Source organism: Stenella coeruleoalba (assembly GCF_951394435.1).
Source record: "Stenella coeruleoalba genome assembly, chromosome: X".
NCBI lineage: Eukaryota > Metazoa > Chordata > Mammalia > Artiodactyla > Delphinidae > Stenella > Stenella coeruleoalba.
This window is the reverse complement of record NC_137152.1, coordinates 113,527,237-113,547,749: the sequence shown is the minus strand read 5'-3', so window position 1 is coordinate 113,547,749 and position 20,513 is coordinate 113,527,237. Positions and strand designations below refer to the sequence as shown.

At 44.7% G+C, this 20,513-nt stretch overlaps 1 protein-coding gene across 8 annotated transcripts in view; it reads left to right on the top strand.

The window, feature by feature from the left end:
- The first annotated feature begins 18,963 nt into the window (after positions 1-18,963).
- ATP11C (ATPase phospholipid transporting 11C (ATP11C blood group)) overlaps positions 18,964-20,513 on the top strand; it is a 167,084-nt gene continuing 165,534 nt past the window's right edge. For 5 of the 8 annotated variants that reach the window (XR_013825638.1, XM_079909975.1, XM_079909971.1 and 2 more), the window contains exon 1: positions 18,965-19,140. Coding sequence is in view for 7 of the 8 variants with exons in the window: in XM_079909975.1 (XP_079766101.1) it covers positions 19,114-19,140 (27 nt within the window). In the remaining variant the exon portion in view is untranslated. Of the gene's footprint in view, positions 19,141-20,513 lie in introns of all 8 variants that reach the window. The other 3 variants (XM_079909970.1, XM_079909972.1, XM_079909973.1) reach the window with 1 other exon arrangement.

Sequence of the window (20,513 nt, the reverse complement as noted above, 5' to 3'; positions counted from 1 at the left end):
GGAAACAACCTAAATGTCCATCGACAGATGAATGGATAAAGAAGATGTGGTATATATATACAATGGAATATTACTCAGCCGTAAAAAGGAATGAAATAATGTCATTTGCAGCAACATGGATGGGCCTAGAGACTGTCATACTGAGCGAAGTAAGTCAGACAGAGAAAGACAAATACCGTATGATATCACTTATATGTGGAATCTAAAATATGACACAAATGAACTTATCTACAAAACAGAAACAAACTCACAGTCATTGAGAACAGACTTGTGGTTGCCAAGGGGGAGGGAGGTGGGTGAGGGACGGAGTGGGAGTTTGGGGTTAGCAGATGGAAGCTATTCTATATAGAATGGATAAACAACAAGGTCCTACTGCATAGCACAGGGAATTATATTCAGTACCTGTGATAAACCATAATGGAAAAGAATATACATATATATATATGTATAACTGAATCACTTTGCTGTACAGCTGTAATTAACACAACATAGCAAATCAACTATAATTCAATTTTTAAAATTGATTTAAAAATTTTAACAAACATATGGTTACCAAATGTGAAAGGAAGAGGGGGGATAAATTAGGAATTTGTGATTAACAGATACAAACTACTACATATTCATAAAATAGATAAGCAACAAGGATTTACTGTATAGCGCACGGAATTATACCCAATATCTTGTAATAACCTATAATGGAAAAGAATTTGAAAAAATATATATACGACTGAATTTGCTGTACACCTGAAACTAACACAATATTGTAAATCAACTATACTTCAGTTTTTAAAAATAGAATGTTACTAAGCTACTTACCTTTAATTTCTACATGTTTATATAAATAAATATAAAGGTATTCACAGCAAAGTGAAATAAAATTCTAAGGTACTACAGGACTAATGGCAGATATTCTAAGTTATTAAGAATAAAGGCAGTCAACTCGATATTTGTTCAAAAAAGGAATATATCACTGTTGTGTAAACAAGTCTCTTTTATAAACCTTAGTTTCACTGAAAGAACAGTGATGACAAAGTGAAATTGTCAAAAATAAAGCTTTCTATGCTGATCTCTTGAGGTTACTTACAGGAAAAAATAAGAACATATTACAAAGTCACTTAAAAAATTAAAGCAGTGTGGGGTAAGGTATTTCAGGATCCGTATGCCAATTGCTAGACTCATGGATTGTCAGGAAACCAGTCTGGACTACCATACACTCATTCAAGCCACTTTTTTTCATTAGTATTAAATGCACTAAACCATGTAAGTCTAAAATAGAGATTTATCGTGCTCTAGAGCTTTAAACCACTTTTATGTTGTAGCCAGTCTCCCAAAGAACACCTCCCCTATTCATTAACTAGGTACTGGATGCTGGACTGGAGGGAAAAAATATTTTTTCGTGACCATAACATCCCATGGGTCCTATATATACATATATATGCCAGATTTTGTGGTTTATTTTCTTTCTCTAAAGCTCACATTCTGTGGTACACTTCTGTTCTACCACAGGTAATATGGATCAAGTTTTATTCAGGCATACAAGGCCTCAGAAGGTCTCCCACACAAACATCCACATTGAAATACCTTTGTAAGAAGTACTCAGATAAGAGGAAAAAACAAATCCAGGAGATGCTGCGAGGGATATGAGGTTTACAAGTGACGGAATACCTTGGCATTATGTGTTGAATTGTGCCCCTCCCCCGAATTCCTATGCTGAAGTCCTAACCCCCAGTACTTCAGAAAGTGACTATTTGGAAACAGGGTCACTGCAGATGTAATTAGTAAAGATGAGGACATATCATACTAGGGTGGGCTCCTAATTCAATATTACTGGTGTTGTTATAAAAAGGGGAAAGTTGGACCCAGACAAGCAAACAGAGAGAATGCCACATGAAGATGAGAGTTATGCTGTCACAAGCCAAGGAACTACCAGAACTGAGGAGAGAGGCCTGGAAAAGATCCTTCCCTGGTGCCTTCAGAGGAGGGCATGGCCCTACTGACAACTCCATCTCAGATGTCTAGCCTCTAGAACTGTGAGCTAATAAATCTCTGTTGTTTCAGCCACCCAGTTTTTGGTACTTTGTTATGGCAGCCGTAGGAAACTAATACACTTGGTGAAGTTTGCTATTGCCTTAAAAATGGCTAAGACCAAATAATGGAAAAATAAGAGAGGAGTACTAGGGAGAAGTGTCCTTTCACACCCCATCCTTTGCACCGCCTCCTCCCCACAGGAAAAGGAGTGACTAATCTGATTGTACAGAGTTAAACTGCATTAGGTCACACATCACTAGTAGGTAAGGTCACTATCTTGAAAGGTGATTCGTGTTTGCTATGCTCTCTGTACAACCTGTGACTTGATATGTGATGCAGCTCTGGGGTCCTCATCCATTTTGCTGGTTGGGTAAGTGGACTGGAGTCTGATTTAAAACTCTAGTCATCTCTCTCTCTTTCCCTCTCTTCTGTCTTCTCTCTCTCTCTCTCTTCCTTCTGTCTCTGCACATGAATATGCAGGTTGGTGTCAAGATGACAATTCCACTGGAAAGTCAGAGGCCCCCTTCTTTTTTTTTTTTTTTTTGCAGTACGCGGGCTTCTCACTGTTGTGGCGTCTCCCATTGCGGAGCACAGGCTCTGGACGCGCAGGCTCAGCGGCCATGGCTCACGGGCCCAGCCGCTCCGCGGCATGTGGGATCTTCCCGGACCGGGGCACGAACCTGTGTCCCCTGCATAGGTAGGCAGATTCTCAACCACTGCGCCACCAGGGAATCCCCAGAGGCCCCCTTCTTAAGTCACAAGTTTAAGCTGCATCCACAATCTACCTCTTAACAGCACTCTGTGTTGGGTTATTCGGTCTTGGCCAGCCATTAATGAATAAATCAGTCATTTGTAATCAGTACTTTGTTTCTGATTTGGTTGTTGAAGAGGAATGAGTGGTCCCCAAAGCCCTAAACAAATCCTACCCAAGAAAGTAGAGATGACAGTCAAAAGAAAGAGGAGACACCAATTCAACTTCTTTTGAAGAGACTCTTCCAGGAAAGTCATTTTTTGAAATTGTGGCATTTGTCATATACTCATGGTGCTCCAAACACTCTACTGAGTGATGTGCATAAAATTAACATGAGTCAGACTCTGCCCCTAAACAGCTTCTATCCTGTGGAAGAGAAAATCCACCCACTCCCCAAAAAAATCTGTCCTAAAATCAGTCTGGAAGGAAAAAACAAGTCTTCAAAAATAGAGCCAATAAGAGTAAAACATGCAATATTCTAAACATGGACTACTGCTATGGCCACACTGAATCTCTGCTAGTTAGAGATATTTTAGTTTAGGATTTTTACCCACCCTCTAAGGGTAACAGCTACTGACTTACTAGAAAACATTTCACTGTACCAGCTCAAGGGATAAGTGTAAGAGAGGACTTGCGGATAGGTTGCTAGATTTAGCATATAAAACACAGGATATCCATTTACGTTTGAATTTCTCATAAACAATGAGTAATTTGGGGGGCATGCATATGTCAAAGAATATTCATAGTTTATCTGAAATTCAAATTTAATGGGGCCTCCTGTATTTTATCTGGCAACTGCACTCAGGGAGGACAAAAAGAATATATGTGAACAGATTAGATAGTCAATTTGCCCACCGAGACCGAACTTCTTCAGGTTTCATCTGGCATGTTCATAGCTCTGGGAGGGACAGTCCTTCACACAATCAGGGTCCACTGTCTTAACCCTGACTGAACCAAAAGTAGACAACTGACATCCTAGAAGCACATAAATTAGTTGGCTGTTAGATTTGGTCTCTTGAGAATTTTCAATAAGAGACACAGAGACTCTGGTGAGAGGACTATGTGGATGCTTGAATTAAATAACAGAGTCAGGCTGAGAAGGCAGTTAGGTAGAAAGTAGAGATGATAGTCAAAAGAAAGAGGGGACCTCCCTGGCGGTCCAGTGGTTACAACTCCACACTTCCACTGCAGTGGGCACGGGTTTGATCCCTGGTCGGGAAACTAAGATCCCACATGCCAAAAACAAACAAAACAAACAAAAAAAGAAAGAGGAGATAGAAGCATAGAAGAGAGATACTACGTGGTGAGAGAAAGAGCAAGCAACCTCAGTTTCTGCTAGCCAATTCCAGTTTCAAACATTCTGTGGCCTGGCTGTACTTCATAGACCAGATACCTATAATACTGTCTGTCATATTCTTATAATAAATTTCCCCTTCTTAAGCTAGCTTGAATGAGTTTCTACTCGCTGACATCACTGATCCTTGAGTAAGGAACGGTATGACCTCTCAGGATAGAACAAGAATGACAAATGGCTTTCATCTCAGGTGACTAGTCTGATCTATTTACATAGCTGTGTACAGGGCTGGACTGCAAAAGGTTATGGGATTACTCCAAATTCACTGACAAAGATGCCAAGATAGACTAGCACTGTCTGCTGTGAAGTGGGAGCAGGAAGTGGCAAAAGGCATATCATATATTTGCCATCCCAGCAGTCGAGGAAGAAATTGAAATAAGCGTAGGTCTTCTTCTAAAAGATGCCAAAGATCATTGTGGAACTACATTATGGAAATATGAGGTACACAAAATATACAAAATTTCATTACCTATCATCACAGCAGTTTGCTGAACTTTTGCCTTTTCCTATCTCTTCTTCATACTTATGTGATCCTTAATTTCTTTCTATGGAAGGTCACCAATAGAAATAAATATGAATCAACTATTTTCCTGGAAGGCTGCATTTGGACTATGTTAGTATTTAAACAGTTCATGGAAAAATATGTCAAGGCTATAAATAAATTCTCGGTACAGTTGAGATCATGAATATTGTTTATGATCTGGGCCAAGAACAAAAGCCGATTAGGAAAATTAGCATATATTGCCGAGGCAGCTGTGATTTAAACCACAGAAGATACTGACTTTTCCCACTAAATAATATTAACAACTTATATTAACATGGCACTTTTACAGACTGTCAAAAAGTGAAGTAGTCTCACATCCCTTTATTAAATACAAAATAGCCGATCCCAGGAACTCTGCACGTATTACAAATATGTACACCATCCAGGAAGCACAAAGCCTAAAGTGTAGTGAATCAGGGCAACTATCAAGAGTCCTGTGCTTTAGGGAACACCAGATTTCTGGTAGACCGATAAATAACTGAGGGAGGCAACCCAAAGGAGATAAAGAAGGTAATGACCTTGTAAGTACTTGAAAAAACTGTTCCCTGACAAACTGTAAACAATTGGTCCATAAACTCCACTCTACCCTTTTGTGACTTTTCTATTCCTTTAACCGAATTTCATTTGGACAGCAGTGTCGGGATGGGGAGGGGAGTGGGTCTGCTGGAGACCCACAGTGATTAGACCTGGCTAAAACTTCCTGCGGAAGCCTAAGGGTCACTGGAAACTTGCCTGCCCTGTGGTAACATAAAACAGTCTTTAATGATGGGAGATTGCCCAGCAGTCACGGAATGACACAGAAATAGCCTGATTATTAGAGCTGAGCAGGAGTTGAGACATTACCAGTCATAGTCTTAGTACTGGTCTTCAGGAGAGGAGCTAATTAACTTTTTGTGAAGAATGACAAGACCATTGTTTCTTTGAAGTCCATATTATACCTGGTTGCCTGGGTGATTCTGGACAATCTATATGCACAGATACTCACAGAGAAGGAAGCAGCTTTCCTGCGAGTGCTAATGAAATGTAGCGTAAGTACTTAATTTATGTGATGGGTTTAGTCTTTTTGTCACGGTTGGGTGTTCTCTGTTACCCAGGATTGATTAGGAAGATTCTCATAAGCACAGGTATGGTAGTATGTCGTAGGGAAGGTGGAGTAAGGAGGAGGTGTGCAATACTGAAAGGCAGGCCAATTGGAGCAGAAAGGAAACTTGGCCTTCCCCACAATTGTAAAGCAGAAGGTACGAGGCAGAGAAGTTGGCAGTCGCAAGGTGTGATTTGAAAGGCAGAAGGTGAGTGAACCCTCCCTACACACCCATATCCTTTACACTTAAATGCCACCACCATAGACTCATTACTTCGGCTCAGCGTTCCTCATTCCCTGCGGTTCTTTTTAAACACTTAAACATTTTTTAAAGTCCTCAAATTCTTAAATTGAAGAGGCTGATCAGATCTCATTCCTCTGTCATAAGGGAGGACTGCAGAAGAGCACTGGGCTCTTGACACAGAGGCTAGGAAAAGGCAGTGCTAAAAGGAGGCAGGGGAGTTTGAGAAGGTCTAGTAAACACCTGTTGGGATGTCTGCCTTGCTCACCTCAATTGATTTCCTGTTTTGTTGGGAGCTCCCTTTTGAGAAGAGTCTCCTGGTTTGCTGATGGTTTCTGGTGGAGACTGAATGCCTAGTCAAGTGAGGATAAAGACACAGGCTGCCCATCACAGTGTTATCTCATCTGCCTGGCCATAAAGTCTGGGGTGCCCAGAAGTATTCCATCATCGTGTGGAAGGTGTCTATGTGGGATGCAGTCTGAGCAGGATCTGGAGGCATAAGTTAGTTTCCTAAGCAGGTGGTCCAGACTCCCTTGGCACCTCCTCCCGCCATATTGCTGCCCCTCCTCAATCCATACCTGTGGCCTCATGGTAAGTTACCTATGACCAAATGATTTAAGGTCAAAAAGAAATACATGAGCCTGGTTTACACAAAACTGCATAGATAAGCTGGCACCGTCTTAAAGTGGATGACTGCATCACTACAATCCCACCATGGGGTGCCCTGAAGAGACACTAGGGAAGGCAAATCTTCCCAGTGGACAGAACTTTGAGCAACACATCTGGTTGTCTATTGTGCCCAGGAGAGATGGCCTGAGGTACGGATCTACTCTGACTCACAGGCAGTGACCAATGGGTTGGCCAGGGACTTAGAACAAGTTCCTAACAGCAATCTAAATATTGTCACTTGGAAACCTGAAATTTTATCTACTTAAAAATAGCATATAGGGTTTCCCTGGTGGCGCAGTGGTTGGGAGTCTGCCTGCCGGTGCAGGGGACACGGGTTCGAGCACTGGTCTGGGAGGATCCCACATGCCGCGGAGCAACTGGGCCCGTGAGCCACAACTGCTGAGCCTGCGTGTCTGGAGCCTGTGCTCCGCAACAAGAGAGGCCGCGATAGTGAGAGGCTCGCGCATCGCGATGAGGAGTGGCCCCTACTTGCTGCAACTAGAGAAAGCCCTCACACAGAAATGAAGACCCAACGCAGTCAAAAATAAATAATAAATAAAATTTAAAAAAATAGCATATAAAACTAAGAAGTAATTTAATAAACCATCCAATCCCCTCATTTTCCCATGGGGAAAATAAGGTCCAGAGAATATACGTGATTGGTCCAAAGGGAACCCTAAATAACAGCGAGAATTGACATCTCCTGGATCTCAGTTTAGGTCTCTCTCCATAACAGCACATCCATAATCACTCATTCCTTTGTCAACATTCCTTTAGCTTCAACAATGTGTAACGCTCTTCCCTGGAAAATAGGCATAAAGATCAATAAGGCATGGTCCCTGCCCTCAAGAAGCTCTTGTGTTTGTTCTGTGTTTTGTGCATATTGGTGCATTATACTTATATCCTGTGACAAGAAATAAGTGAAACCAAAATGGCAAATACTTTTTCAAGTAGGGCAGACTGAATACTTGCCGAAGAGTGCCAAATGGAATTACAAATGCTAGAAAGTGAGCCAGTAAGAACTATATGACTTAAAACAGACACCAACAGAGATATTAATTAATGCAAGGTTGGATTTGATTGTTAAGGGGAGTTTGCATCACTATCACTGCTGGGAAGAGAGCCATTTTTAATGGATTTTGATGGCATCCTGCCTGAGTCTTAGTACCTAAAAGTTGGCCTGGGTGAGATAAAAGTTGAATTAGTTGATCAGGAAGACTGAAGGATGGTACAATCTGCCATTATTTTAAACAGTAGAAAGCGACTGAAATAGGGTGGTTGAGTACCCAAAGGGTTTGTTAATTTTCAGATCTGAGTTTCAAATTCTATTCTTTGATTCCTTAGGAAGCTCCATTCCCTTCCCAATTGACCTTTCTCACAAAAACTAAAAAAGATAGAGACGGTTCACTCCTGTGCATCCTCTTCATCTAAGACTGTTCGACTCACTCTCTCCCCTCTCAGCCTTCGTCCCTGTCTTAGAAGAGGAAGGGTCCCTCCTCCCCTCTCGACCTGAGCCTCCTGTTCTCCAGTCCATCCCCTCTTACCTCATTTCACACCCAGCTTCCTCAATCATTATTTCTTTCTGAAATCTTCAGTTTCTCCTTTCTACAGAATCTTTCCCTCTCTGCTTTTTTTTTTTTTTTTTTTTTTTTTTTTTTTGCGGTATGCGGGCCTCTCACTGTTGTGGCCTCTCCCGTTGCGGAGCACAGGCTCCAGACATGCAGGCTCAGCAGCCATGGCTCACGGGCCCAGCCGCTCTGCGGCATGTGGGATCTTCCCGGATCCGGGCACGAACCCGCGTCCCCTGCATCGGCAGGTGGACTCTCAACCACTGCGCCACCAAGGAAGCCCCCTCTCTGCTTTTAAACATGTATAGGTCTCCTTTAGTTTGGGGAGAAAAAAAAAAAGACGCTTAATCCTGACGGCCCTCTAGCAACGGCCCTCCTAGCAATTGTACAATCCTTTTTCCTTCTTCCACCATCAAGCTTTGCAAATGAATGGATTACATCTATAAACTCCTGCAATCTGGCTTCCAGCCCAACCACCATTGAAACTGCATTCTTAAAGCTCATGCAGGATTTCTGAAGCATTAAATGAAATAGTTCTCCTCAATTCTGATTTCCCTTGACCAGGGTAAACTTTTTTTTTTTTCTGCATTGGGTCTTTGTTGCTGTGCGCGGGCTTTCTCTAGTTGTGCTGAGCAGGGGCTATACTCTTCCTTGCAGTGCGCAGGCTTCTCATTGCGGTGGCTTCTCTTGCTGTGGAGCACGGGCTCTAGGCGCGCGGGCTTCAGTAGCTGTGGTGCGTGGGCTTCAGTAGTTGTGGCACGTGGGCTCAGTAGCTATGGCTCATAGACTCTAGAGCGCAGGCTCAGTAGTTGTGGCACACGGGCTTAGTTGCTCCGGGGCATGTGGGATCTTCCCGGACCAAGGCTCGAACCCGTGTTCCCTGCATTGGCAGGCGGATTCTTAACCACTGCGCCACCAGGGCAGCCCCAGGCGTAAACTTTTGAGGTTTAGAGCATCTTATATCAAGGTCTTAAACCACATTTTCCATGCATACTATAGCTTTTTATTAGAGCATTCTATTGTTACTTCAACATAGTTAAAACTGAACTCCCAATTTTCTCCATTCATGTTCCCTCTGAATGATTTTCCTATGTACGACGGATGGTGAGCCCTATGAGAGCTGGGATCACATCTCTCATGCACATTACTATAGCTCCAGCACACTGCCTGGATGTAATCAACATTCAATAAACTTTTGTTGAAATGAATAAATGAACAAACCTTTTCTTCCATGCTCTGAGCCTTAATTCCTTAGAGTCATTTTGGATTCACCTCTCTCCTTTGTTCCATAAATTAAATCAGTGATGAAATCTTGCCAATTATGACTTCAAAATGTGGTGGTTAAGGGTATGGATTTGGAGTCAGGTGGACCTGTTTGACTCTTTGCTCTGCTATTGTCAAGCTGTGACATTGGGCAAGTTCCCTAACCTCTCAGTTTCTTCATCTGTAAAATGAGGATAGTAATGGTATCTTATGCGGTTAATGAGAATAAATGAGGTAATGTGTATAAAGTGCTTAGCACAGTGTCTGGCACATTGCAAGCGTTCAATAAATGATAGCTATAAAATTGTCTTTCACTGCTCCCCACTGTGAACTCAGGCTCCCCTAGGAAGGTCTATTTACTACTTCATATCTTTGCTGTTTCTCTTGGCTGGAATGCTCTCCTTCCTTTCTGCGCATTCAAAATGCTATTTACTCTTTTTGTTAAGTTTTTTTAAGTAATACATATTCATGGTTTAAAAGTTAACTAGATTAATAAGACTTTTTAAAGCAAAAGAGCAGACCTCTACTCCATCTCTCCCAACTTCTGATCTGTACTAGTAAAGCAACCACTTTCAATAATCTTAGCTGTTTCCTCTAATATTTACTTCCGCATTTCTAAATAATGTACTTATACTGATGTTCTTGATCTTTCCATTTTTAGATAGTACTTACTGCCTTCTTATCATGGAAGCTAAAGATTTAGACCTCTTACAACACCATCCTTTCCAACTTGCTTTCCCTTCATTCTACAAAAGAGTTTTTTAATTTGGTAAAACAGTAAGGCAGTGTTCATTATTATGGCTATGCAAATGTCTTTCAGTTTGGAGCCAAACTATTTTATCACGACTCATTTACCTTCTTGAGCAACTTTCAATTTTTCCTGGAGTTAAAAACTGCCTTGGTTTTTGTTAGTTTGTTTGCTTTCTTTTATATGTATCGATTACTAATTCTTCACTAATTTTCTCATACCTGTAAAACATTTCTGAATACCACTCTGCATATCATCAAACACATCAGGTAATCTATTAGCTACTTTAAAAAATTCTTTTCTCTAGATACATCCCTCCTGTATCCCTCCATCTTCCTACTCTCCTCTGGCCTGGCTGATCTTTAGGTGTGCCACATAGCTGTCTACCGCAAACTTTCTTTCATTATCATCTGGGGAATTCCCTTCACTTCTCTTTTATGTTTACCCCTGTTTCTCGATGTCTTCCTCTTTCTTGGTTTACTCTTTCATATGATGGAATGAATATTCCAGGGTTTCCTAGAAGGGAGGTAAAAACTTTAGATCATTTACTACTCCTGCACGTGAACCCATTGCTCCTGTAGGCAGGTCCACTAACCATTTACTGGAATATTTTTGCCTCCACATCTTTGCCATTCTCCTCCTTAGAATGCTCTCCTACTTCCAGTCTGTGTCTCCAAACGCTATTTGTATTTTCAAACTGATTCTTATTTTTACAAAAATAATGCACGTACATAGTTTAAAAGTTAATTATAAGGAAAAAGACAAGGTTGCACACTCTCACCACTCTTATTCAACATAGTTTTGGAAGTTTTAGCCACAGCAATCAGAGAAGAAAAGGAAATAAAAAGAATCCAAATCAGAGAAGAAAAAGTAAAGCTGTCACTGTTTGCAGGTGACATGATACTATACACAGAGAATCCTAAAGATGCTACCAGAAAACTACTAGAGCTAATCAACGAATTTGGTAAAGTAGCAGGATACAAAATTAATGCACAGAAATCACTTGCATTCCTATACACGAATGATGAAAAATCTGAAAGAGAAATTAAGGAAACACTCCCATTTACCACTGCAACAAAAAGACTAAAATACCTAGGAATAAACCTACCTAAGGAGACAAAAGACCTGTGTGCAGAAAATTATAAGACACTGATGAAAGAAATTAAAGATGATACAAATAGATGGAGAGATATACCATGTTCTTGGATTGGAAGAATCAACATTGTGAAAATGACTATACTACCCAAAGCAATCTACAGATTCAATGCAAAATGCAATCCCTATCAAACTACCACTGGCATTTTTCACAGAACTAGAACAAAAAATTTCACAATTTGTATGGAAACACAAAAGACCCCAAATAGCCAAAGCAATCTTGAGAAAGAAAAACAGAGCTGGAGGAATCAGGCTCCCGGTCTTCAGACTGTACTACAAAGCTACAGTAATCAAGACAGTATGGTACTGGCACAAAAACAGAAATATAGATCAATGGAACAGGACAGAAAGCCCAGAGATAAACCCACGCACATATGGTCACCTTATTTTTGATAAAGGAGGCAAGAATATACAATGGAGAAAAGACAGCCTCTTCAATAAGTGGTGCTGGGAAAACTGAACAGCTACGTGTAAAAGAATGAAATTAGAACACTCCCTAACACCATACACAAAAAAAATTCAAAATGGATTAAAGACCTAAATGTAAGGCCAGACACTATCAAACTCTTAGAGGAAAACATAGGCAGAACACTCTATGACATAAATCACAGCAAGATCCTTTTTGACCCACCTCCTAGAGAAATGCAAATAAAAACAAAACTAAACAAATGGGACCTAATGAAACTTCAAAGCTTTTGCTTTTCCTTTGCCCAGCAAAGGAAACCATAAACAAGACGAAAAGACAAGATGAAAAAAAAATGGGAGAAAATATTTGCAAACGAAGCAACTGACAAAGGATTAATCTCCAAAATTTACAAGCAGCTCATGCAGCTCAATAACAAAAAAACAAACAACCCAATCCAAAAATGGGCAGAAGACCTAAATAGACATTTCTCCAAAGAAGACATACAGATTGCCAACAAACATATGAAAGAATGCTCAACATCACTAATCATTAGAGAAATGCAAATCAAAACTACAATGAGGTATCACCTCACACCAGTCAGAATGGCCATCATCAAAAAATCTACAAACAATAAATGCTGGAGAGGGTGTGGAGAAAAGGGAACCCTCTCGCACTGTTGGTGAGAATGTAAATTGATACAGCCACTATGAAGAACAATATGGAGGTTCCTTAAAAAAACAAAAATAGGGCTTCCCTGGTGGCGCAGTGGTTGAGAGTCTGCCTGCCAATGCAGGGGACACGGGTTCGTGCCTCGGTCTGGGAAGATTCCCATGTGCCGCGGAGCGGCTGGGCCTGTGAACCATGGCCACTGAGCCTGTGCGTCTGGAGCCTGTGCTCCACAACGGGAGAGGCCACAACAGTGAGAGGCCCACGTACCGCAAAAAAAAACCAAAAAAAAAAAAAAAATAGAACTGCCATATGACCCACAATCCCACTCCTGGGCATATACCCTCAGAAAACCATAATTCAAAAAGAGTCATGTACCACAATGTTCATTGCAGCTCTATTTACAATAGCCAGGACATGGAAGCAACCTTAGTGTCCATCGACAGATGAATGGATAAGGAAGATGTGGTGTAGTGAGGTGGATGGACCTAGAGTCTGTCATACAGAGTGAAGTAAGTCAGAAAGAAAAAAACAAATACTGTATGCTAACACATATATATGGAAACTTTAAAAAAAAATGGTTCTGAAGAACCTAGAGGCAGGACAGGAATAAAGACGAAGACGTAGACAATGGACCTGAGGACACGGGGTGGGGGAAGGGTAAGCTAGGACAAAGCGAGAGAGTGTCATGGACATATATACACTACCAAATGTAAAATAGATAGCTAGTGGGAAGCAGTCGCATAGCACAGCGAGATCAGCTCGGTGCTTTGTGACCACATAGAGGGGTGGGATAGAGAGGGTGGGAGGGAGACGCAAGAGGGAGGAGATATGGAAATGTATGTATATGTACAGCTGATTCACTTTGTTATACAGCAGAAACTAACACACCATTGTAAAGCAATTATACTCCAATAAAGATGTTAAAAAAAAAAAGCAGTTGGTATGAAAAAGGAAAAAAAAAGTTAATTATAAGACTTGTAAAGAGGGACTTCCCTGGTGGCGCAGTGGTTAAGAATCCGCCTGGCAATGCAGGGGATACGGGTTCGATCCCTGGTCTGGGAAGATCCCACATGCCGCAGAGCAACTAAGCCCATGCACCACAACTACTGAGCCTGTGCTCTAGAGCCTACATGCCACAAGTACTGAGCCCTCATGCTACAGCTACTGAAGCCCATGCGCCTAGAGCCCGTGCTCCGCAACAAGAGAAGCCACCACAATGAGAAGCCTGCACCCCGCAATGAAGAGTAGCCCCTGCTCACCACAACTAGAGAAAGCCTGCACGCAGCAACGAAGACCTAACACAGCCAAAAATAAATAAATAAAAATTTTAAAAAAAGACTTGTAAAGAGATAAAATAGAAGTCCGTTATCCCCTTCTTCTCCATTCTCAATTCGTACTCCTAGAGGCAAGCACTATTCATTATTTTAGCTGTTTCTTCTGGTATTTACCACATTATTTCTAAATAAAATAACTACAGTGAGATATTTTGACTTAATGACTTCCTATTTGGGAAGATAAAGATTTAGTCTTCTTATGCCACATCCTCTCCAACCTGTTCTCTATATTCCCGATATAGTTTAGCAGGATGTAGAATTCTGAATCAGAAATCATCTTCTCTGAATCTTGGAGGCCAAAATATATCCGAGTGAGTTCACCGTAGTTCGTAGTGATTGCCTTTTCCCTTCCCCTGAAATAAAATACCCCATCCTTTGAACAATCAGTTCTAGGACCGTGCATGCCTTTGATATGATTACTAGAATACACCTACTTCCCCTTTTTGAAAAGCAAAATGATATTAGATCATCCACAATCCCCTTGGACTTCTGTTCTCCATGATTACTAACCTCATTTGTCAGTACAGTACCCTCGGTGTAATTAATATGGGCTATTTGGAGCACTATAACAGGGAGCCCTGATCTCATCTGACAAAGTGACATTTAAGTTGAGATCTGAAAGATGAATAGCAAAGGCTGTGAAAGCATTCCCGCAGAGATGGCTGCAAGTGCAAAATCTGTCAGGGGAAAAAGAACGTTGGGAACTCAAGGGATAAAAGGTGGCCAGTGGAGTGTAGCTTGGTGAGTAAGGGGGAGAGAAGGCTCACTGGAGGCTAGAGAGGAAGGCAGCGGTCAGAGAATTCAGAACCTTGTAGTTGAGGTTAAGGCAAGAGTTGGGACTTATCCTAAAAGCAATGAGCAGCTACTGAAAAGTCATAAGCAGGGGAGTGATTTGATCTGATTTGTCTTCCAAAGACCTCTGTGGTTGCAGGGTGGGGAATGAATTGGAGAGGGCCAATAGTTAGGAAGATATGGGTAAAATTGGTTTTACATCAACATTAAGGCCAGCTTTGTAAGGGAGAAAGAAATTTCAAATGGGCAAAAGGTAGTCTTACGAGGTATTTTGGGGGTTTTTGTTTTATTTATTTATTTATTTATGGCTGTGTTGGGTCTTCCGTTGCGGCAAGCAGGGGCTACTCTTCGTTGCGGTGCGCGGGCTTCTCATTGTGGTGGCTTCTACTGCTGCAGAGCACAGACTCTAGGCGTGGGCTTCAGTAGTTGTGGCATGTGGGCTCAGTAGTTGTGGCTCACGGATTCTAGAGCATAGGCTCAGTAGTTGTGGCACACGGGCTTAGTTGCTCCGCGGCACGTGGGATCATCCCGGACCAGACCAGGGCTTGAACCCGTGTCCCCTGTATTGGCAGGCAGATTCTTAACCTCTGCGCCTGGTGGAGACCTTTGAATTTCTTCAACTTGCTGATGGCCGTGATAGAGATGCTGATATAACAGCTTCAAATTTTTTTTTCTTTCTTTTCTTAGTATTAGACGAGGAAGTGACTCTTCCTTCTCATCATTCCCCTCCTGCTAGATCCCTGAATTGCTGATCAACCAATTGATCCCAGAAGCAATTTGCTCCCCTCCTTCCCAAGCATGAACTGATGAATCCGGTGCCCTAGTGGGTGTTCTGCCTATTTCCCATGGTGAGATTTCTGAGGGGTTGAGGTAGAAGGTGGGAAAGAGCAAGGGGGGTGATAGAGAAGAAGGGCTTCCAAGGGGCTTGCACGGAAATAGGGCAGCAGGACTGAAATGGTCAAGGAACATTTTCCCTTCCCTTTCCGAGACAGTACAAATTATATCTAGTCAAGATGGTAATAGGGACAGAAGACTGCTTCCTCTGAACTCCTGCCTGCAGGAGCCTGGGGCTTCTACTGCAGTCAGCTGATGCACCACAAGAGTTGGTGTTATATACCAAGAGGTCTGACAGTTTAGACAGGAGGAAGTTAGTTTTTGCAGTTCTGTTTATGGAACTGGCCAAATGAAAATGCTGGGTGATGGTCCACTTTTCATAGCCAGTGACAACAGCTTTCTACAACACCTGGGTTTCTTTTGGAAGCTGTGAAGAGGCACTGAAAAGAACAAAAATAATTTCTTCTTATCTAAAAAAAACACCTCACAAAGGAAAGAAATTCTAAAGGATGGGTGTGTGAGAGTAACTCTAATTCAGGTTGAATTTGGATATGGAAATAAATTACCTTGCACAAATTTCATGTTTTGCTGAGCATATTTATGTGGAATTGCAGTTTTATAGTCAAGCAAATTAATCTGGACCCAAGAGTATAGGTGTTGTGATGAAATAAATTAGGAGGACAGAGAGATGGTGAAATTACAATAACAAATGAAAATATGACCAACAATACTGCTATATCTTGGGAGATCCTAAAAGCCTTGCTTTTAAGCTGGGCAACGTGGCAACGGCATGTGAGAAAATACACAATGATGTGTGAGAGAATACTGAAAAACAATTTCCAGTTCTCTAAATTTTTTTAAGTTGATCTGTTTGAATCTATAAGCTAAGTACATTTTTTCCATTCATTTAACAAAATTGAATATGGAAAGATATTACTTATTATTTATTAGTAAGCACTTGCATCCCCAAATGTCTAAACTCATTTTCTATTACCAATTTTATTGATAAGGATGTATTTTATTGATAAGGATTCTAGACTTATACCTAGAACAAATGGCAATACGCTCTTCCACCCCCAAATTCCAGTCAGTGTCTAGAATAGTGCCTGCCACATAGTAGGTGTTCAACAATTAGTGAATTAAATTACGTTAGTCGTTCTGCTCAATAAAAGGAAAGCCAGAAAATATACTTTTTCTATTGGAAAATAAATCTTTGAAAGAGTAGAGAGCAAAACCTTAGATCCATTTTGCCAATAAAATAAAATATCCTAATATCTGACTAACAGACATCTAACATAAATCTTAAAAATCACTAGATACAGCCTTAAGTGTGAGTAAACACAAGGAACCATCATAGGGAAAGAACTGGAAACGCACGGTTTTACTTCTTGGCAATTAGGACAGTTTGGGAACATACCTTAAGTCTCCTGCGTTTGCACTTCGGTGAGGATGGGTACTCGTGGCTCACACTATCAAGTGCAAACTTCTAGGGTGTTTCTGAAGATCCTTTTGGGTTTGAGCTCCTCCGGGCCGTGCCCGCCCACACATGCTGGGCGTCTGCCAAGACGGTGTGTTCTTTTTCTTAGATTGTCCGGCACTTCCTCACCGACCTCTCCCTCCAGCCTGGATTTTGCCCACTGCGCTCCTTCTAAAGCCTTCTCATATTGTAGGGTCCAGTTTAACCTCCAGCGCTTTCGAGAACGCTTCCCAGACCCCCTTTTCAGATTTACTAGCGCTCTCAGCACTTGGCACCTCTAGTCTAGCAGCCATACTTCTAACCTGTTGTTTTGGCACGTGGTTAGCCCTGACCAGAGCGCGACACCTCCCCCCACTCTGGGGAGGTCTTTTAAGAAGTCGCCGTGTCCAGCCCTTAACACAGCCTGGTGCAAAGAAAATGCCCAGGAAAGGTCTGTTGAAATGAATCTAAACCCCAGAGGGGAAAAGGAGAAGCGCTTGCGCCCAGCAGTAAAGGCCCTTCACGACCCAAGGGTAGGCCCGCGGTGTAGCTGGCCCCTGTCCCCAGCGGCACACTGGCAGGAGAAGGTGACACGGTAGTGGCTCGTGGAGATGCCCCTGAACTTCCTTTACTTATTTCTTCTTTACTTTTTCAGAGGAATCTGAACGTTCTGCTCCAACAGCCTCGGGGCACGCCGTAAAGGGCGGTGCAAACCGGGCGACGTGGGTTGGGACGGCCAGTCTCGTGGCAATTCTAGCCTCGGCTTTCATATGTAATGTTTAAAGTTTCGCAAATTCCAGTTCTAAACTAGGAGCCGAGGGTGGAGAGCGTTTCCCGGTGCACAATTTTTCGCGTCCTAGGGAAGGCTCCGGGCATTCGGGGCTTTGCCTCACGTATCCTTTTCACATTTCCCACCGCAGGGAATCTACCGAGCGCTCCTGGCCTCCACTTCCAGCCCGAGCTGAGAACCGCGGTTCGGCCCAGCGGTCTCAGCCGCTTCCTCCTTCAACCCTCTGGGCAAATCCCGTGCGGGCGTGTGGGGGAGCTCCCAGCCCGCAGTACTAGGAGGAATAGGGGCGCGGCGGGACTACAACTCCCAGGCTGCTCTGGGAGAAGCGAGGGGGTGGGGACGAGAGGGAGGAGTTTGGGGAAGGGGGGTTGTCAGGGAAATCCCGCCCCGCTGCACAGCAGCAACGACACAAAGCCTGACTTTACAACCTAATAGAGAAAGTGGAAGTGAGACGGTTTAGGTGGGGAGACAGGACGAGAGAAAGAACCAGAGGAGGGAAAGCCGCGTAGGTGGGAGCGGAGCGAAGCAAGGGTAGTGGGGAGACCCGCGCCTTTCCGGATGAGGAGGGGGCGGCTTTCATAACTAATCCCCCCGCCCGCGCCCCGCCCCGCTCCGCCCCGCCCGCGCTGGGGTCTCTACAGCGCCCTGCCGGTCCCGGCTCCTCGCGCAGACCCCGGCTCCGCCCCGCCGGGAAGCGGGGAGCCCGGCTGTCTGGCGGGTTTGGGGCGGGCCGGCAGGCTGCACCGTGGCTCCCCAGCCCGGGTGCGAGACGAAAGCGCCGGGCGGGCGACGCGGCTGCCGCGGACTGAGGAGGGGCTGCGAGCGAAGCGGCGCGGCGGACGAGTTAGGGCCGGGGCAGGGCAGGCTGTGGCTCCCGCCCAAGCCAGGGGAGTAGTTTCGGGCTGAGGCGAGGTGAGGCGCGGGGCGCCTCGGGAGGGTCCCCGGTGGCCACGAGCGGGGCGGAAGCACGCGGGCTGGCCGCAGGGAGGGCGGGCTGTGGCTCCGCGCCGGGGAAGAGTGCAGACGGCGGGGTGCCGAACCTGGCGCTGGTGGAGAGATCGGGGCGGCCCCCCTCCCTGCAGGAGGAGCCTAGCGCTCCTCCGCCATCCCTTCCCTGCGCGCTCGGCTCGCTTTCTCCGCGGGCTGCTGCGGGAGCGGCGGGGCGGCGGAGCTGGGGGAACGGCGGGGCCGCCGTCCCCGGGACGGGCGGGGCGGGGGCGGGCGGTGAGTGAGGCGGGCGGGGGCCGCGGGTGCGAGGGCGCCTGGGGGCGGGGGGAGTGAGGAGAGCCGCTGAGGGCGGGCGGGTGGCGGGGCAGCCAGCCTCGCCGTCCGTTTCGCGCCGCCGGCCCACGCCGCAGTGTGTGTTGTGGACGGCACCTTCTCAGACAGCCCAGTAGAGCCCAGCTCGGCGCCCGGCAGCCTTCGACGCGATGTTCCGCCGGAGCTTTAACCGTTTTGTAAGTACACTCCCTGCGGCTCCACGCGTGCCGGTTTGCTTGCTCGCCGGCCCCTTCGTCCGGTCCCTCAGAACAATTTTCTGAGGGGATGACTCCATCTCTGGGAGACACCACCACCACCCGTTTTTACATTTTAACTGAAACACGCTGCACAGGCGGCCAGGGTGGGAAGGCAGGTAGGGCTCTCGGAGCAGCCCCCCACCCCGCCCCCGACCCCGGACAATTTGTCCGGAGCTTCCCGGGGCTGTTACAGACCCTACCTCGGACGGGGGGCCACCCTCGGGCTGGATGGGGAGGGACCCGTGGAGGGACCGACCCAGGGGCCCCTCGGTTTGCCAATTAGTCGAAGATGGCGTTTTATTATCTGGGAGGTTGCTTTCTTTTGTTTCCTTTGCCACGAGCACATGGAGGTAAACCTAGACCTGTCACCGTGGCCCAAAAAGGACCTGGGGGCTGAAGGGTGAGAGGCTGGGGCCGGCCTCAGCCTTGCCCGGGGCTCGGCCGGCTGCTGACCCGAGGCCGGGCAAACTTTGGAGACCCAGCCTAAGCCTCTCACCTTGAGGGTATAATAAAAGCGAGGGTGATCGTCAGGGTGGGTCGGGTGGAGGTGGAGACGCGAGGAGGCTGCGCCGCCGCTGCCGAGCGCCGGGTCTGAAGCCTCGCCGAGCCCCGAACACCCCAGACATTGACCCAGGGGAGAAGGAAGGGAGCTGCGGCTGGACTCCTCCGTCCACGTTGACCCCCTTCCACAACCCCAGAAAAGGGAATTTCATTGCCGAGGGAGTTTGGCACCGGGACAAGCGATTTCTGGCTACTGACTTTTTTGAGTAATCTGTTTACTCCTGGAGGGTACCTTAAGAATGGAGTAAAACCGGGACCATTTACTTCTATGCTGCTATTTGTAGCAACTTCCTTAATTGCAAGATGAGGTGGCGGGAATAGGATTTTATTTCTGCCAATGATGTGAAAGAAAGGGTTCGTATGTAAATTTTCATTTTTCTGTCCTTAGGAAAAATGGTTGAGCGCTGTGAGCGCCCACCCCCCCCCCTTCCAATGTCTGTTTGAGAACTTGTCGGTTTGGCTCTTTTCCTGCGATTATTCCAAATCGAAGCGTTGCTAGCATTTTTCATGCGTCGGATGAATTTACTCTCATGTTTTTCTGCGCTTGAAACTTTCCCAAATGTACCCTGGCTAAATGAAATAATTGTACATCCCATTTTAGAATGTTATTATCACAATAGTGCTATGTTAATGTTTTTCTAAATGTTTACCTCACCCAGAAGCCGTGTCTTATGAAATTGGAGCAGGTTTACCTGTGGCACAGAGCAGTAGAGGTTGTGCATATCAGGATTTTGAAATCCGTAGGAATTGGA